The following is a 20,704-nucleotide window of genomic DNA, read 5'->3' as shown; positions in this document are numbered from 1 at the left end:
TCCACTCGTGACTACTAGGATGCATCGCTACAAGCAATACCCACAATTATGCTACTTGCAATCAGGAATTATCACTTTTACGTATAATAACCCTAATCTAGCAATAGAGATGAAAACTAATTCAACCGATTCGCGACTCGACTAAACATGTATTCAAATCATATAACAATATTAATAGTGAAACATAAGCAACAAAGTATGGAGACAAAACTAATACATTGCATAAAAATCATGTTTGGAATTCAAACTTATTCCTTAACCAAAAGAAAACTAGCTCATGTTCATGGAGTTCATCCAAAGAAGAAATAAATCTATCATGTTGTAAACCCTAGAACAAAAGTAGAAGATGAGAGATAAAAGATCTCTAGAATAGGTGATAAGTCTTCCTTTTGTATCCTTTCACTTCCCAACTTAGGTCACAGACTCTCTGCCAAATATCAGTCGGTCAAACAACCCATGAGTGAAGCCCAATTGGAACAAGTCCAAGTCCATCTGATTTGGATCGGGAATCACTGAGTCGACGCACTGGCAAGAAAATCCACCACAGTTCTCATTGTTGCAATCTTCCATATACTATCCATTCATCTGCAGCTTACACTGCCATTATCCTTCTCATTCCAGCCATAATCAAGCTGCAACATCACCATCTGAATCATTTCCTAGCTCTTGCGAAAACCAACCCAAAAGCGCGACTCCAAACTCATATATCCCATGGACAACTCTTGCATCCAACACATACCCCCTTCGCAATTCAATGAAACTTTAAGATCCACACTCTAATCTCTGAAGTCCGGCATCCCGGGCTAGGCTCACTGGCTCGCCATTCTCGCTGCGTTTCTGCACAGTTGCGGCATCTATTTCACAGCTCAGGCTGTAGACTCTAACCTTGTCGGTCTTGTCTATCCATTTCAGGTTGCAAAGCTAATTCTGCAATTCCCATTTTCTGCGGCACAAACTCCCGGCCATAACTTCTTACTGCACTTAATAAACACCGCCGCTCCCTGGCACTCTACAAACCACCTTAGTCATCCTTCATATCACCACCAAGTTGCAGCACAACATCAACACAGCCTCAAACCCACTATAGCTTCATAATACCTTCAGCTGCAACCACTTCTAGCTGACAAACAACCATTCCTATGCACCCGTCACCTGCAATTGCTCCTACATCAGTTACTCGCTTCATTTCCATTACCAAAACATAGCAGCAACAACTGTTCTTCCCAGGTTTCGATCGAACCATCAACACACATCAACTACTCAGCTGCAATAACCTTCTTCTACAGAGCTGCACCCTATCCTGCATTACCATAATCAGTCACTCCCATCCATTTATCAGCAATCGCCATCTCTTCTCTTGTTCAACTACAAAAACCCCATTCATCAACACACTCCAGTTCTTTCCTGTAGCACCAATTCCACTTATCCAATTACTGCTTCACTGTAAGTGGCTCTCCTTCTCAGCTCATCCGCATTCAATCTACTTCCATATTCACTACAAGACCATGTCACTGCAATCATCGCTGCAACACTCAACATCACATCACATTTCAGCGCATCAGGCCTAGCTCCAATGTCTGAATCTTCTGCAGCTGCACAACACCATCAGCACCACCACTCGAGTCAGATCTCCTTGGCATCAACCACCAGTTCAGAGCAACAACTCACAGCACCAACATCTCAGACCACCTCTACTTCATACCATCTTCTCTGTATCATGATTTCAATTCCACCTGCAATTCAGTCAAATATTCATCTGCAATTTCCTCTAACCAGATTCACTTCATGAACACCATCTAAACTCTTGAATCAATTCCTGCAACTTCAACCTCAAACCCATTTCCATCTCATATTCATTAGCAGCATCAGCTTCTGATTCTTCGATCCAATTCCAGTAAATATACTCATCATCTATCTCAGATTCAATCTCAAATTCGTTAACAGAAACAGCTTCATTACACTGCCAACAACTGTCGGATTCATTCTTACAGATCGAACCCATCTCTCAATGAACACAATCAATATCAGCACTTCAATTTCTCCTCCTCAATTTCAACCGAAATCAGCAGAAAACATTCACCACAAACCCTAACTCTTTCCATTTTCTTCCCCATTTCATTCTCGATCTGTAGCAGCAGTAATGACAAATCCTTGACAGATTCAAACCCACACTTGTACCCTTGAATTACCACTGATCTAAGATCCACCAAACTCATCAATCTCTTCTTTACTAGCAGCATCACTCGTTTCTCTCGTTCTCTGAATTTTAGATGGAAACAATAATGAGAAGAGAAGACATTTCTCTTGACTTTAGGGGTAGGTAATGATAGGAACTTATATTGGCAACTCACGTTATTGGATAAGGGCCACCTTAGTTCATTTAACCTGTCAGTTTCAAAGAACCGATAGCTTAATTTCCTGTTCAACTCAACTGTCACCTCCTTTTCACGCACCTTAGACCTTTGCACTCCAAATGGACGATTGCTCCTTCTTTTGCTCTCAAGGACTCCATTGCACCTAATAAACTTAAAATCAATCATAAGATACATAATTTACAAGAAAACTCGCGAAGAAAGCATAAACAATAGATAAATAACAAGGTGTTTAAGACACCTATCAAATTTCCCCATACTTAGACTTTGCTAGTCCTCGAGCAAATCAAACAAAACAATTTTAAAACATACATACAACTCCGTGTCGTCGAGGCTACGGTCACACTTAGCATGTATAACAAGCCTTTGAACCCCTAGGTGTCCCTAGTGGACAAGTTTTAGTCTCGTGAGGGTTTACTAGAGGTATACCCACAAAACCTACTTTTCCAACTTAAAAGTTCTCCGAAATGATAGCATCCAACGCGCTAAGAAGACATAGAAATTCTGCACACTAGTCGTAAGAAGTTAGACACATAAATGAACACAATCTCATCCTTAAAAGTTGAGAGAGAAATAATCATCCCTTATCGAAAGAAATTCGGGTTCGAAGTGATCGAAAGTTTCGACTCTGTCAAACAAGAAAGGGTTTTATGAAGTTGCTCTCAATAAAAATAGCTTTTTATGGGTCACACATGTGTCCAGGTAGGAATGAAGATAGAAATCCTGAGACACGTTGAATAGTAGGAAGGCAAAACCCTCCGAATTGTTTTGAAAATCCACATCTTTTATTCATTTTGAAAACCCATTTTTCTGACGATCTCTACGAAAGGAAATCAACCACTTAACGAAGGTGGGAATATGCTTACTTACCTCGTTATCCGTTCGACGTGCATTTAACACCACTCTCACAACATCCATAGAAACGTCTTCGGTCTTCAATCCTTGTCTTCATCTTCGTCTTCGGTTTTCAACTCTTGATGATGAAATCTTGAACTTCGTAGAATCTTGACAATGAGATTTTTTCCTCTAATTCCTTGTTGCTTAAAACTTCATTGTGGATATTCCTTCTTTCCATTGGCTTTATTGAAAAAATACAAAACTAAAAACGAACAACCCCAAAATATGATACAAAGGATTTTTCTTGTCTTTTTTTCTTCTTTTTTTTTTCTTTTTTTTTATTGAGACAAGAAAAATAAAACAAATACAAAATAAAAACAAAACAAAATAATAAAACTAATAATAAACCTAACAAAATTTTCTCTTGTCTCTTTTTTTTCATTTTTTTTTCATTTTTTATTGACAAGGGACTTAACATAACAATGACCATGTCCCAGGTTTTTTTTTTTTCTGGAACAAGAGAAAATAATATACAAATATAACAAATAAAAATAAAGATAAAATAAAATACAAAGGCCACGGTGTAAGTACTTTACCGCTCGATTCTTCACAACTTGTATGTCTCGATATCATAAACTTCTTGACTCTCATCTTGATAATATTCGCTCTCGTACAATAGTCTTCAACTTGTAAAAATTCTGCTCCTTGTCTTGTTGCTTTACTTGAATCTGAAATCTGCTCATTTCTGTATTGTTGCTTGTAAACCTAAAACGTCTTCAACTTTCCTTCGAATTTGTGATGCTCCTCTTGTTGATGATGATGGTGTTTCTATGGATCTATTGGTGTAGAGAGAGATAAAGTGGATGGTGCTAACTGCGAACAAGATTACAAGCGGTAGTTAGCAATTCGATGTCACCATTCATGATTGATAAAATAGCACTCAAGAGATCAAAATAGTGCTTCTATTGGTGGGAGGTTGGGTAGCTCACCATTCTACCCGGAGTTTATGTACGGTGACACACACTCTAAAAGCAAAAATTTAGACAGGTGCAAAGAATTGAAGGTCGGTGCCTCTCATGATGTAACATGGGTAGTATCCACTATAGGGGACCACAACTCTAATACTGAATTCAGTCTGCACCTCATTTGCCACTGGATGGTTAAATCCAACTTTAACTCTCATACAAGTAAGAAACCCGATCACGTTCTCTGTCATCTCTAAGTTCAGTCACTCTTATGAGAATTTCGATGTAATCTTAGCGACATGTATACTATGTGACTCTAAACTAACTACAAGTTGGAGTTTTTTATTCACTAATTTACACAGAAGTTGAAAATTTTACAATGCAAATGCTTAACCACTCCCCCACACTTAAACTTTACATTGTCCTCAATGTAAATTGAATCGTCCAAAGAAAGTCAAGTGGGAAATATAATGATATGCGACAAGAAATCAGAAAAAGTAAATACAAGACAAGAAAAAGCTAAAAACGAAACAAGAATATAAAAATAAGACAAGAAATACTCATCCTATGGGTTGCCTCCCATTTAGCGCTTGGTTTAAAGTCGTCAGCCCGACTTGCGCGACGAATTCCCCATACACCAATAATCTGAAAAGTTGGGGATCCTTCCATGTAACCTGTTTTGCAAATAGTAACTTCACACAAACATTAGTATAATAAAGCAAAAGTGAAGCTATACCCAATAGAAGTTTCCCCCACACTTATTCTTGTCCACACTTGGAAGTGTATAAAGAACATAAAATTCAGGAACTTTATGGTTTCTTCTTTGCAAACTTGCATAGTATGAGAATCAAATGTTTCTAATGGTGGAAATCGAGAAACAAAGTCATTCAACAATATTCTCGAAGCACATACATTCAAACCAACAAGAGGTAAAGGACGAGAAACAACATGCAAAGGGTTAGACAAACCTTGCAAATCTCTTGTATCACGGCATCCTCTTCATCCTTGAAAAATTCAAGTGAATTACTCACCTCTTTTATATCATGGTCTCTATCAAACCTTGCAACCACTCTTCATCGGTTTCTTCCTTAACCAAAGTCTCGGATCAACATCATCATTACAATCATATGCAATCTCAATTGGGTCTTCCACAATATTGGTCATATCGGTTTCATTCTCAACACACTCCTCTTCGTTGTAAGGCACATACTCTTTTGCGGCTCCAAATTTCGCTATAAGGAACTTTTTTAGAGGACTCAAAAATGCATCATCCTCAAGCTCCACCCTTTGAATAGGCTCTTGATCATTATTAAGATCAATGCTTGAGTAATCTACACAAGTGTCAACATATTCCTCTTCGTCTTCATTTTGATCCCAAAGAGATTCGCTGTACACCTTTGGGAAACGTCACCATGAGTTGGTTCAAGCGATGTATCTTCATAATCATCATCACTTTCAATTAACATATTGGTTCTCGTTGAATTTAGTGTTGCTAATCTCAATCTCATCATTTTGAATAAGTGAATGATCATTATTAAGATCAAGAGTTGAGGAAACTACACAATTATCAATGAAAGACCCCAAAGGTTGGCCCTTTTCAACATTAGCATTAATCAAATATTCATCACAAACCATAGGCACATTAGAATAGTTATTGTTTTTAAAGCAAAGTTCTTCCTCATACCTTTCTTCTTTGATTTGATCAATACCTCTTTGTAAGTTAGCAATACCTTCACGAAGTTCTTGGAGTTGCTCTTCTGTAGCCTCTTTATCTTTTTGGAACTCTTGTTGTACAAAGTTGGAAACTTTGTCTAGAAAGTCAGAAACTTTTTGTTCACGAGCATAAGAATCCTCCCATCCTTGTGGTTGTTCACACACATACCCGCCATAAGGTTGTTGAGGAAAACCATAAGGATCCATGGAATATTGGTCATAGCCAATGAATTGGTTTTGATTATACCCCTGAAATTGTTGGAAGTTGTCATGTTGTTGAGATTGTTGGAAATCGTATCCATCGTTCCAATATGCTCCATCCATGAGAAATAAGTACCTGAAACACGATTCTCAAAACAAGGTTAAAAACCAGAAAATAAAACAAAACTAAAAACAAGAAAATAAGAAACCAAAAACAAGTGACAACCGCTGCCTCCCCGACAACGGCGCCAAAATTTGATCGCTGTCGTAGGCGTCAAAAATAGTTACACTTTCTTACTACTCAAAATATAATATAGCAAGGGCAAGAAAGGATCGTTCCCACAGAGAGGACTAGGTTGTCAATATGTTTTGGTATCTTAAGCAAACAAAAGGGGGGATATTATGATTTTGATATACTAAAATAAAATAAAAGCAAAACAAATAAATAAAGCACACAATTCAAATATGTGAAAGTATTGGTCAAGGATATCGTTTTCATCCACAAACATCTTTTCAACAATAACCAGAATTGATATTTAATCTCAACTTTATTAAAAGTCCTAAGATATCTTGATCGCAAATATATCTCGCTAATTCCCTGATTTCATCACAACCACATTAAAAGATGCATATGTGATTTCTTTCTAGAAAGCAACCTAAAGTGTAAAAGCACAATTAAGTTTAACTCCCTAAAAGCATTGAGTTCTATGGAACAAGACTAATCAAAGCAATCGAACGTGTAAAAGCACGAATCCGATTTAACCAAGGTTATGATCCACTCGTGACTACTAGGATGCATCGCTACAAGCAATACCCACAATTATGCTACTTGCAATCAGGAATTATCACTTTTACGTATAATAACCCTAATCTAGCAATAGAGATGAAAACTAATTCAACCGATTCGCGACTCGACTAAACATGTATTCAAATCATATAACAATATTAATAGTGAAACATAAGCAACAAAGTATGGAGACAAAACTAATACATTGCATAAAAATCATGTTTGGAATTCAAACTTATTCCTTAACCAAAAGAAAACTAGCTCATGTTCATGGAGTTCATCCAAAGAAGAAATAAATCTATCATGTTGTAAACCCTAGAACAAAAGTAGAAGATGAGAGATAAAAGATCTCTAGAATAGGTGATAAGTCTTCCTTTTGTATCCTTTCACTTCCCAACTTAGGTCACAGACTCTCTGCCAAATATCAGTCGGTCAAACAACCCATGAGTGAAGCCCAATTGGAACAAGTCCAAGTCCATCTGATTTGGATCGGGAATCACTGAGTCGACGCACTGGCAAGAAAATCCACCACAGTTCTCATTGTTGCAATCTTCCATATACTATCCATTCATCTGCACCTTACACTGCCATTATCCTTCTCATTCCAGCCATAATCAAGCTGCAACATCACCATCTGAATCATTTCCTAGCTCTTGCGAAAACCAACCCAAAAGCGCGACTCCAAACTCATATATCCCATGGACAACTCTTGCATCCAACACATACCCCCTTCGCAATTCAATGAAACTTTAAGATCCACACTCTAATCTCTGAAGTCCGGCATCCCGGGCTAGGCTCACTGGCTCGCCATTCTCGCTGCGTTTCTGCACAGTTGCGGCATCTATTTCACAGCTCAGGCTGTAGACTCTAACCTTGTCGGTCTTGTCTATCCATTTCAGGTTGCAAAGCTAATTCTGCAATTCCCATTTTCTGCGGCACAAACTCCCGGCCATAACTTCTTACTGCACTTAATAAACACCGCCGCTCCCTGGCACTCTACAAACCACCTTAGTCATCCTTCATATCACCACCAAGTTGCAGCACAACATCAACACAGCCTCAAACCCACTATAGCTTCATAATACCTTCAGCTGCAACCACTTCTAGCTGACAAACAACCATTCCTATGCACCCGTCACCTGCAATTGCTCCTACATCAGTTACTCGCTTCATTTCCATTACCAAAACATAGCAGCAACAACTGTTCTTCCCAGGTTTCGATCGAACCATCAACACACATCAACTACTCAGCTGCAATAACCTTCTTCTACACAGCTGCACCCTATCCTGCATTACCATAATCAGTCACTCCCATCCATTTATCAGCAATCGCCATCTCTTCTCTTGTTCAACTACAAAAACCCCATTCATCAACACACTCCAGTTCTTTCCTGTAGCACCAATTCCACTTATCCAATTACTGCTTCACTGTAAGTGGCTCTCCTTCTCAGCTCATCCGCATTCAATCTACTTCCATATTCACTACAAGACCATGTCACTGCAATCATCGCTGCAACACTCAACATCACATCCCATTTCAGCGCATCAGGCCTAGCTCCAATGTCTGAATCTTCTGCAGCTGCACAACACCATCAGCACCACCACTCGAGTCAGATCTCCTTGGCATCAACCACCAGTTCAGAGCAACAACTCACAGCACCAACATCTCAGACCACCTCTACTTCATACCATCTTCTCTGTATCATGATTTCAATTCCACCTGCAATTCAGTCAAATATTCATCTGCAATTTCCTCTAACCAGATTCACTTCATGAACACCACCTAAACTCTTGAATCAATTCCTGCAACTTCAACCTCAAACCCATTTCCATCTCATATTCATTAGCAGCATCAGCTTCTGATTCTTCGATCCAATTCCAGTAAATATACTCATCATCTATCTCAGATTCAATCTCAAATTCGTTAACAGAAACAGCTTCATTACACTGCCAACAACTGTCGGATTCATTCTTACAGATCGAACCCATCTCTCAATGAACACAATCAATATCAGCACTTCAATTTCTCCTCCTCAATTTCAACCGAAATCAGCAGAAAACATTCACCACAAACCCTAACTCTTTCCATTTTCTTCCCCATTTCATTCTCGATCTGTAGCAGCAGTAATGACAAATCCTTGACAGATTCAAACCCACACTTGTACCCTTGAATTACCACTGATCTAAGATCCACCAAACTCATCAATCTCTTCTTTACTAGCAGCATCACTCGTTTCTCTCGTTCTCTGAATTTTAGATGGAAACAATAATGAGAAGAGAAGACATTTCTCTTGACTTTAGGGGTAGGTAATGATAGGAACTTATATTGGCAACTCACGTTATTGGATAAGGGCCACCTTAGTTCATTTAACCTGTCAGTTTCAAAGAACCGATAGCTTAATTTCCTGTTCAACTCAACTGTCACCTCCTTTTCACGCACCTTAGCCCTTTGCACTCCAAATGGACGATTGCTCCTTCTTTTGCTCTCAAGGACTCCATTGCACCTAATAAACTTAAAATCAATCATAAGATACATAATTTACAAGAAAACTCGCGAAGAAAGTATAAACAATAGATAAATAACAAGGTGTTTAAGACACCTATCAGTTAGCCTAGAAAACAGTGCGATTTTCACATGCTTTAAACTCTAGTTACTTTAAGGATATGAATTTATCATGGTCGAGGAAGAAAGTACACATGATTATATTGATAGGACCTAGAAGTGAGAAAATTGCACAATTACGTAGAAAGCCTTCAATCAAATGTGTGTTTAACGTGTTTCGAATACACGTTTCTAGCACAACATAAATGTTATATGATATACTGATTCTTGAGTCCTTCGTAGTTTAATTTTTATGAAGAGCCATGGTTTGATTCTTAATATTTTTAATTTACATTTATATGCGTTGAAATTACAATCGTCGCTTCACAAGTGTCTAGTTTGATTGGGGTTAAAGAATACAAACCATTTTAGGATACTCACTATCGATATATCTTGCTTGTTGGTTTAAAAAAATTATCAAGGCTAGCTGACTTAGTATGGAGGAAGAAAAATCTATGACTGTATTGTTTGGATGTATTACTATTGCTAAGAATAATTTAGTTGAAAGTTGGTGTTTCATACTGTGTGTGTTTTACATACATGTTCTGAAGTTATCTTTCGTTATTGATACCAGTTATTTGTTTTTTATACATCATGTATTGGACAAGAAATTAGGATCTTAGGATGTACCTCAAGAGGGGGATTTTGAAAGGAGAGAGACGTGTATATATATATATAAGCTGTTAAGCCTTATAGCCTTTGAAAAGGTAAGAGAGTATGGTTATTCTTTCTAGAGACAATACTTGAACATATTAATTAGGAAACAAACAAAAAAGACCGGGTGTTTGAATATATCAAACAAGAAACAACCAACTCTTAGTTTTCAATTTCGAGTTCATGACAAAATCTTCTACATGGTAAAATATGAAAGTTTCATGAGATAGAAACAAATTACTCATATAGGAAGTAGTATCAAACAAGAAACGCATACATTCAACACGTTCAAATTCAGAAAACTACCAAATTGGTTTCATCGTTTTGCTCATAACTTCTTTATATGAACTCGGAATGACCTCATCTTTGTATAGTTGGATTCGTATTTTCGTTCTCTTAAAGATGATAGTAAGAATTCCTGGATTTGAATGAGTTTTTCTTTATATTTGGCACTTCTGCACTTGTGACTTCACTTTTGTAATTATTTCCACTTCTCTTTGGATGATTAACCTAAAAAAGATATAAACTAGAAAACAGCCATAATACAAGGTAATATGCAAGAAATTTTGCTAAAACAAGTATGGAATGACATTTGAAATATGTAACTAAGCACTTATCAGTTATCTGACCATTAACCTCCTTGGAACAATTGTTGCGAGGTCCAAACATACGGGCGTGTTTTGCAGCAGAGAGAGTTTCTGGATTTCACACAAGTTGGATAGAGAACATATTGCTTATCAAAGTTATCCAAGAGTTGTATGTTCTATTTATCTTGATGGAAAAAGTAGAAAAACCATATTCTTTTGTCAAGACTATCAAAGATTGTTTCATACAAATTGTATGTGAGTCGCTGAACGTTATTCTCCTTCCTGGGTATGGTATTATCATTCTGGCCTCGTCAAGAAGCATTTGTGGGGTCTACAATCTCACCTCCAATATATTCTTAAACACGATATCAAAACAAATTTTTTCAAAACAAAAGGTAGTTTTGAAGCTTTCCCGTTGATTACACAAATGAAAATTTTGAGCAACTGCTTTTAAATCACATGTAAGGAGTTGTCCCTATTGAAGATCCAAAATACCAGGAGAAGTGGGTTTACTACCTCGCGAGACTACAATTGGCTCAACTTTAGTTTTTTCATTTCTAATAAGAAAATTGACTGCAAAGAAATCCCTGGCGGTTGTGCATAGAAATTATTCTTCTAGAGGATTTGACAAGGTTCTGAATATGTTTCTCACAATTTTAAAGGAGAATTATCCTATAATCATGGAAAAAATGTTACGTGAAGTCGACTTGATTAATGAAGATGATCTTTAGGTCTTATGTAAAAAGACTGTTCTATCTACGGTTTAAGGAAGATTTTATGACTCTGTCATCTCTAAGCAAGAAGTTGTTTTGGATATTGGTTGAAGGCAGGGTGTTTCACATATGGATGTTGGTTTCAAGTATTACGAGCATGTGAAGGATACTAGAGTGGGTGTTCAATGCTATTAAAATTATTTGCCACATGTATATTCCTAATGCTAACTTCTCTGAATATACTAGTACTTGCCTACAAAAGTTTCTTGCAAGCTAGTAATGCGAAGTATCTAATGAATAATGATCTACATAGTCTCTTTCGACCGTATGACCCCGGTAAAGGTGTTTGTCTTTTTATGCCGAATTTTAGATATTTGATAGATGATGATCATCATCGTCGTCGTTTCCCACCTTATGACCCTGTGGCTAGGGCGTTTTGTTTTTCTATAACAAACTCGAGGTCGAGTTTTGTTCGATTAGGGGGCCTAATGTAGGGCATCCCAAATATAAGTTGTCTATTTCCTAGTTTTAGTTTGTTTCTTAAATTAGGATTTCCTTTTCCTAGTTTACTTTGGTTTTCTTTTTCTAGTTCTAATAGTGTTTGGAATTACTGAAGCCTAAACATAAGTTCTATATTACTTTGGTTTCATTTTCCTATACGAAAATGCAAGGATGGAGCCATGATTTAAATGTTATGCGATTGAACCATTTTTTTCTTAACATTCACTACTTTTTTCATTTTTTTTTATTCATATTTATGCTATATGGTATAATTTACCCAAAACAACATGAATTATGCCATGAATCATATTTTGAGTACACCAATCTCTGCAAAGGAATTATGCATATTAATATTCTTGAAGAGTTCAAATGATCAACATAATTGTTGTTTTCTTTATTTCTTCATAGAGAGAGTTTTTCCGGTAGGAATTGATGAATAAAGAAGATTTAATTGATTAGTTTACATTTTGAACCTATTGCTGATATAATTTTTAATTTTACCATTATGATTTGCACCTGAAATACATAGAAATTATATAAATCGCAAACCTATTCTTATTGAAATTCAAAATTTAGTGTGTGCAAGTGACCCCACTTGTACCCTTTCCCTCCGAACCTGTCTACAAGGGAAGTTTCAAGTCCACCATATATTCCAAGACCAATATCGCACAACGAGATACCATAAATACTTCCTAACCATATTAATAGTAAGAGTGAGTAGTCGGTATAACTTAGGAAGATGAGATGGAGCTATTGGAGTAGTAGCTTCTGCTGCTTCACTTGGAATACTAAGTCGTCTCTTTACCAGCTCAGATATTATTTGGTAATGAACAGTAGCGATCACGATTGTTACAACAACCGCTAAGGAACAGACTTTTCATATAAATATGATCATGTATCATTTTAACACTCTCCAAAATCATCCTAAGAATGATTGATGCTAGTCCAATAACCCCAATGAAAATAACTACTAGGAATTGAACGTGATTAAAGAAAATGAAGGGAGTGGTAGCACCAAATACAAGACCAATAAAGTAGAATGTAGAGAAAATATGAAGAGTTACAAACATGTTGAGTAGCAGTCTGAATACCTAATACCTTAGGTCGTGCGTTCATTTGAGTGGGTATTGGTGTCTGAGGTTGTTGTTGTTCTTTAAGGATAACCATTTCAACTTCAAGTTGCTATGGGATTCTCATGTATTTGTTATCTATTTTCCTTCCCACAGAAGTGAACATCCCTTTGAGTATTGCGTTTGACATGATGGAAAGATTAGGGTTTGGTTTTTAGTTTTCATAGAGAAGGGTCGTTTCTGACATTTAGATGATCATGAGAGAATATCCCTTTTATGCAAAAGTTTAAAAAGAATAAAAAACCCGAACATCTATAAGTTGTATGTATATATATAGCTTGTATTTGTTTACATGTATGTGTTTTTTACATAGCTTCACGTAGTAAAACACACCAAATCTTGATTTTTCTACCTTGAACTTGGTTAAATTTCCATGTTTTAAAGTTTACCAGCAAGAAACTATGCATCATGCATCCAAGAAACTTTGAACTTTTTAATAAAGTAAAACAACAATTATCTTATAACATTGTAGTGAATAAACAAATGGTCCATGTTTTCATCTTCATCGTTACATAATTTAACTATTATGGAGTACATATTACTGCCTCTACATATGAATGTTTACCGAGGTAGGACTTGAGTTATGGAAAGTAGTCCACATAATTATCGAGATTTTAAGATGAATGTATTTTTGTCATAAAAAATAGAACTCACCGAGATTATGAGTCATGTATCTTATATACAAGAGGGGAAACATTCACTATTGTTGTACTTAACCAAATATCATATCAAAATTTTATTTTCTCTCCACTATTTATCTTTGTTAGATTATTGCTAGGTTGAACCCACCAAGTGTTGGTATGTCAAGTTTGGTTGTCAAAGTTAGTTCCAAAACTCGGAGTCGCTTAATTTGATTACTAGAGTCAACTTTGTTAGGTTAGACTATGAACATAGAAATGTTGAGACTTGATCTTATCACTCATGAAGAACCTGAAGACTATGAACATCGAAGACATCATTCTTTATTTCGAGGTTAGTACAAAATACTTGACTCATTCGATTTATATCTTTTTTTATTTCAAGATAGTATTTATTGGAAACATAACATAAAATATAAAGTTTTTTTCTTGTCTCTAGTATTTGTGACTTGGTCATTATGTTATGATCAAAGAAAGAAGGAATGAATACTTCAGAATTATCCTTAACTACATAGTTTAAGGAGTAGACTTGCAAAAAAAAAATGGTAATTGAAATGGTGATTAAAGGATCTATTCTAAGAACTAATCCAAAATAAGAATCTATTATAAGAATCGATCCCATGTAAGGATCTCAACTAGGACCGATCCCTAATAAGGATCTCAACTAGGACCGATCCTAAGAATCTAAGTTTGGACCGATCCCTAACAAGGATCTAAGTTGGGAACGATCAGTATATGCCTGACCAAAACTTATATTTTCGATATGTCTACTATCATAGGGTTTTTGTAGACATCAAAATTTATTTTGGTTAGATTTGGAGTGTTCACATAACGTCAACATAGTAATTTGAACATTATGTTAAACTCTAATACATTAATGTTCATGTATTTTTCCCTTGATACTCAAGGCATGATCCGGAAACCGAATTTTCAATATTTTTAGATGCCAAAAAATATATGCTTACCGTATCACAGAGGTTTGCATATATCTAGTTACAATATTAGTAAAGTACATGGATGTCTTCTATCTAATATTTTCCAACTGTGAGTGATTTATGCTTATGGTTGGAAGACATTTGGTATTTATTATATTCGGATATAAACATTCATTGCATATCTTAAGAATTTTTAAATTTGGTAATACCTTGTCTTCCACTCAATCCTTGGTCATAAAAATATAAAACTTGGAGCTTGTATTCATACAAACTCATCCCTTGACACACACCTTAAGTGATTGTATGGGAAGCCAACTTGTTAAGAAAGAAAAGTGTGTTAATTAGGTGAAACATTGTGTGTTGCCTTCGTTATAGATATTCTTTGGGATCAAGAAGATTTTAGTAGTACCGTAAACTAAATCGTATTGTTATTTTAGTTTTTCGATTAAGAACTAACATCATAGTTATCCTTGATAGATCTATCCTATTGCCATTCTATTATGATATAATGTCATTCAAGTTTGTTTGAGGATTTGGTTATTACAAATCTCTTGATTCAAGATAAGCAGATAGAACTGTTGATCAACCAATATTAACAGATGTCGTTTTATGTGTATTAATCAATAGGGAAATCAAGTTGCTTGTACAACAATAACTTTGAAGATTGAAGACTGTATGACTTTTCTTTTTCTGGTTTCTGATATTTGTGATTTTTCTTGCATACTTGATTCTATGGGATCCAAACAAGCAATTTATCTTGATAGAAAGATAGACTTAAGCCTTGTTGCAAAGATCGAACAAACTGTATAGTTGTTTCTTCTTGTTAAGTTGCTTGGATAGAGCTTGTTCGCTGAGATAGATTATTTAATAGTATTTATCTTGGTTCGATCTTTGACCAAAGGAGTTTACATTAATTAAATTGAGGATCCTTTACTATACCTTATCTCCGATCTAAGTATTAATTTGGTAGATTGATAAGTGAGTTGGTTACTGAAACAGATTTAATCGTTTTCAGTTTCAGGTTATGATCCAAAGGAAGTAAAAGCGGAAGTCTTCACGACAGGTGAATTAACTCAAGATAGTGGACTTTTTCTTAGTATTCACATGCATAGACCGAATTGGCTGTAGGCGCAGAGATATTGTAGGAACTGAGTAACAAAAGAGTGTTTTGGTCTCACTAATTATACGAAGTTATGGTAGTCAATTTGTCTAACGTCTTAAGTTTGGGAGTGTTCAAATCGGATTAGGTCCTGAGAGTATTTAAACCTGGACTATGTCCCGAGAATTTTCTGCCAGACAGTTTTTCTTGTTAACAAAATCTTGTGTGTTATATGATTTACTTTACTTCCGTAATGTTTTTTATCTTCATAATTAAAGTAAATACACTAGTATATTAATCCACTTGGTACAATACCCTAGTTAGTTCAGTTACGAACTTAGACTATATTTCAAGTTACATCTTGTTCAAGTATTTCTTTGGCTATTATTGTTTTGGTAGAACTATAAAAGGTGTGTTTGTATAGGTTGATATCGAAAAGAGTGTAATGTACTCGGTACCCTCGTCATTTGAATCTTAATTCCCATCTTCTCTTAAATTAGTGGGTCCACCTTCAAAATTCCTTTCCACAATCTCCATCTTTGTGGAATTTTCATCCGACAGGAATTATGACTTCTGCATCTGGATTTGTTTTTTCCCTGCACGACCCTTCTCCAAAAGACAATCAATTCTACTCCCTTTGTTCCATTTTAGATAAGGGTTTAAGGGTTTTTTCTAGTTGTAAAATACTCAAGGGTTTTCATATTTTTCCACAAAATGGAAAACAACATCCTTGAATTTTTCTTGAAACCTTAAGCCTTTTTAAAAAATATATAGTAATAACAATTAATGTTTGAAGACCTTTTTCATGGACATGGATCTCTTTCTTTTTCCATAATTCATCTGATAACTCCAAAAGCCTCATCCAAAGTGGAACAGAGGGAGTATAATATACCTCCAAATGAATTTTGCAAGAAAAGATTTATTTGTGCTCCTTGTATTCTTAAGCCCAACCGTCCTTCCCTCGTAGGTACGAAAATTTTGTTCTAAGAAACCTAACACATCTTTAGCCTATTATTTTTCGTTCTCCTTAAAAAAAATCCCATATAAACCCCACCATATAGTATGTGGAAAATCTTAAGAAGATATTCATTATAAGAATAATTTTACTTCCTTCGCCAAATACCTGGTCTTTTATTGATCCATGTTTCTGATGCAGGACACCCTATGCATAGGTTCTTTATTTCCTAGTGTGTTTCTTAATTTTGGATTTCCTTTTCCTAGTTTTGGTTAGTTTCTTTCTTTAAAATGATTATCTACTTGTAATCTTAGTATTATTAGGAATTATTAAAGCCTAGTATTGTAGAGAAAGATAATTGTACAATCAAAATTATTTTTCTTGCTTATTCATCTAGTTTCGTTATCGCTTTTGTGAATTTTACACTAGCTTTTAGTATTCGTTGGATCTTTGAACCAAATTATACGGTTCACCTATGTTAAGTGGTATCAAACCATGGTTGAGATACTCCAGAGTGTCTTGAATTCGGCTATATCCACGGTTGAAGACCTCCATTGAGTTCCTTGACTTTCAAGTTCTTCTTCATTAAGAGATAATTTTGCATTACTTTCGAAATAAGTGGAATGGTGTTTGATTTTATTCTTGATCAATCTTATCCGAGAAACTATGTGCCTATTGCAGTGGTAAATTACTTCAAGAAAATCAATTGTGGTGAATTTGATTTTAATGGCGATCTATTGCAAAGGTAGATATTGTAGTATTGCTTATTGTGAAATATCTTTTATGGATAATATATTGCATGTATTATTCGATGAACCATGGACTATGAGTTTAGGTGTTGTGTATAATGAAAGTATGCATAATTATAATGGGATCGCGTAATTCTTCCGATTAATATGCACATATTCAAGTTTTCCTACTAAACAAACTCTTTTAGATAATAATTTTTAAGGGGAACTGTCAAATGTATGGAAATGAATCAATGAGTTATTTTTTAGCCTTCAAGATGATGAAAACTTATATTGATAATGATCCATGTTTTGAAGATCCCATAGCAAAGTACGCTTCACAAGTACCTATCTTAGATGAATAATAGAAGAAAAGTCATATTATAGCTAGGGGATGATGATTCCATTGGAGGGACTGCTATAATATGACAAAAAAATATCATTAGGTAGTAGTTTCAAAAACCTCATATCTAGATATTTTTCTTAATGGCTAAACGCCCTCATTGAGTTAGTGCTGATAATATAATTAAAATTAGCTAATGATGATTAATTAGTTTATATTTTATATTTATGAAAAACTAAATCAGATTAGTTTAATAATTAAACTCTATAATGAAGATTTATCATCGTTTCTTCGATGGAATTTAAAAATAACATCTTGACAGTGGTACAATATCAAGATGCATCTGAATTTAAATTTATTTTTAAAAATATTATTATGGGTTCGCTGTCTAAGGTGCAACTTTGCGTTGATTGACCATTGACCTCCTTGGAATAATTGATGCGAGGTTGAAAAGTACTGTCGTGTTTTCCAGCAAAGAGAGTTTCTGGATTTCACACAAGTTGGATGGAGAAGATGTTGTTGATCAAAGTCACCCAAGAGTTGTATGTTCTATTTATCTTGATGGAAAAGTATGAAAACAATGTTCTTTTATTAAACCATCGGAGATTGTTTCACACAGACTGTATGGGAGTCAATGAACGTGATTTTCTTTCTCGAGGATGGCGTTATTATTGTTTCCTTGGCAAGAAGAAGCTGACGGGATGCAATGTTACCTCAAATACCTTCACAAAGATGATGTCAAATTGAATTTGTTCAAAACAAATGGTACTTTTGAAGCTTCCGAGTTGATTATACAAATGATAAATATTCAGCAACTGCTTTTAAACCACATGCAATGAGTTGTTCCTATTGATGATCCAGTATCTCAAAAAAAGTTGGTTAAATACCTCGCGAGACTACAATTGACGTCAAATGTAGATTCTTAAATTTTAACAAGAAAATTGACTGCAAAAAAATCCCTGGCGGTTGGGCAAAGAAATTCTTCTTCTAGAGGGTTGATAAGGTTCTTAGGGAATTCTCCTGTAATCAGGGACAAAATATTACGTGCCGTCAACTTGATCGTTGAAGCTGATCTACAAGTCTTATGTTAAAAGATTGTTCAATCTGCTGCTGAAGGAAGATTTTATGACTCTGCCATCTCTATACGCGAATTTATTTCCTTGTGATCGATCATGCACAAAATAAAGTCTGTTAACAGCAGATGATCACAAGCCTATCTTCATGTCTAAAAACAGATATGAACTTTGTCGATACAAACCATGGATGATCACAAGACTATCTCCAATATCCATGCAAACCCTAGAGTAATAGACAAATCAGAAATATGTTTGTAATTGGTAAGCCTATTAGGGATCGGTCCTATAATAGATCCCCAAGTACGGGATCGGTCTTGTTATGGATCCCTGGGACCGGTCCTGCTATAGATCTCTTGGACTAGTCTTAGTATAGATACCTTGCTTAAGGGATCGGTCCTAAAATAGATCCTCTGATTCCTTTCCACTACGAAACAAGTTTCTCAAGACTACTACTTTCTTAAACTCATGTAATTAAGCACAATTTTGTAGGCATGGAAGAAAACCCATATTTCAATACACTAAACTAGTAACTGAAATGATGAGGCCACCAACTACACCACAATATTTTCGATATTAACCTATTTACAATACATCTTGCGTGATCTACTATAGACATACACTGTCATGATTTGAAGACAACAACCACAAAATGTATATTTAGTATATATTATATATTAGAACACTGCTCAGTCAAACATACAAGCTTTTTGTCGATGTTAGTTGAGCAAAACTACATTTTGATATAGCCTACTAAAGTCAAGTCTCAGACTACGTATAGAAGTTGGTAATTAAGTATCAGACATCACTGAATAACCTTCGAAGACTGAAGATCGACAAAGGCATGTGAAGATTGAACCACTCTATTGACCCACATATATCACCGTTCTATCTATATGAGACTATGTCCTATGATTTCTAATAGATTTTATATTGCAAAGAAGAAATTTCGAGTCAACCTTGTCTTGTTAAACATCTCGAGATATGATTCAACCGATGGATGTTCATTGGTCCTTAGAAATCTTAGTTCGAAACAATTTATTGTACCAAGAACTAGTTTTGTGTTATATATCTCAACTCTTTTAACATTCAATAGTCAATCAAAACAAAAACAATCAATTAAAATCCTTAAAAAATCAGACACACCCATGTTTCCTATACTCATATATTTGAGATTTCTAACAAGATTACTAGGATGAACCGTAATTTCAATTTTGTCACATCAACTTAAAGAATCATGAAATCATTGTATTACGATAACCCATATTATGAATTGAAGTAAGAAGATCAGAAATAACAACTTCAATAACTTCAATGAGCTATTGAATATGATAGAGTCAAGTTTCCAACTAAAACCCATAAGGAAAATCTCCTAACTCTTGTTGTCACTCCAGCGATGATTCATATTGGTAATTTTTCAAGATTTAGAGCTACACTTCTATGTAGAGAATCCATGGAAGTAAAGGAGAAAACAAAAAGAAGGAGGCAGTGAAGATTTGTGTTACTGCTCAATGAAGAGAAAATGAAAAGAAACTATAGTTCTATACCTAACATGAAATTTAACTAATCAATGACTGAAATTTCTTGACACTCGATTTCTCGGTTAATTCGGTTCGGTTAGGTGTAGGAACTGAAACCGAACCTAAGTATTTCGATTTTCCAAAAGTGACAACCATAGTTACACCTTTGATATCCGGTTCGATTCAATTCAGTTTTAGAAAGCTTGATTTCGGTTCACGAGTTAGCACTGCACCAAATTCCCGGAATCGTAACAACAATTCATAACGGCTTATGGGCCGTTACGAATTTCCCGTTTTAAATGGACGTTACAAGAGATTAGTAACACGCTGAAGCCGTTGCTAATTTTTTTA

General features: G+C 35.4%; 1 protein-coding gene across 1 annotated transcript; it reads right to left on the bottom strand.

The window, feature by feature from the left end:
- Positions 1-289: 289 nt before the first annotated feature.
- On the bottom strand, positions 290-3,291 carry LOC113348471. The gene is made up of 2 exons (XM_026592250.1): positions 3,243-3,291; positions 290-2,517 (listed from the first exon to the last, which is right to left on the bottom strand). The coding sequence occupies exons 1-2, from the start codon at positions 3,263-3,265 to the stop codon at positions 2,025-2,027; spliced, it is 516 nt and encodes a 171-aa protein (XP_026448035.1). The 5' UTR covers positions 3,266-3,291; the 3' UTR covers positions 290-2,024.
- Positions 3,292-20,704: the final 17,413 nt, after the last annotated feature.

The sequence above is a fragment of the Papaver somniferum genome, chromosome 2, assembly GCF_003573695.1.
Source record: "Papaver somniferum cultivar HN1 chromosome 2, ASM357369v1, whole genome shotgun sequence".
Classification (NCBI taxonomy): Eukaryota; Viridiplantae; Streptophyta; class Magnoliopsida; order Ranunculales; family Papaveraceae; genus Papaver; species Papaver somniferum.
The sequence above is the reverse complement of the archived record's forward strand: the minus strand, read 5'-3'. Positions and strand labels throughout refer to the sequence as shown.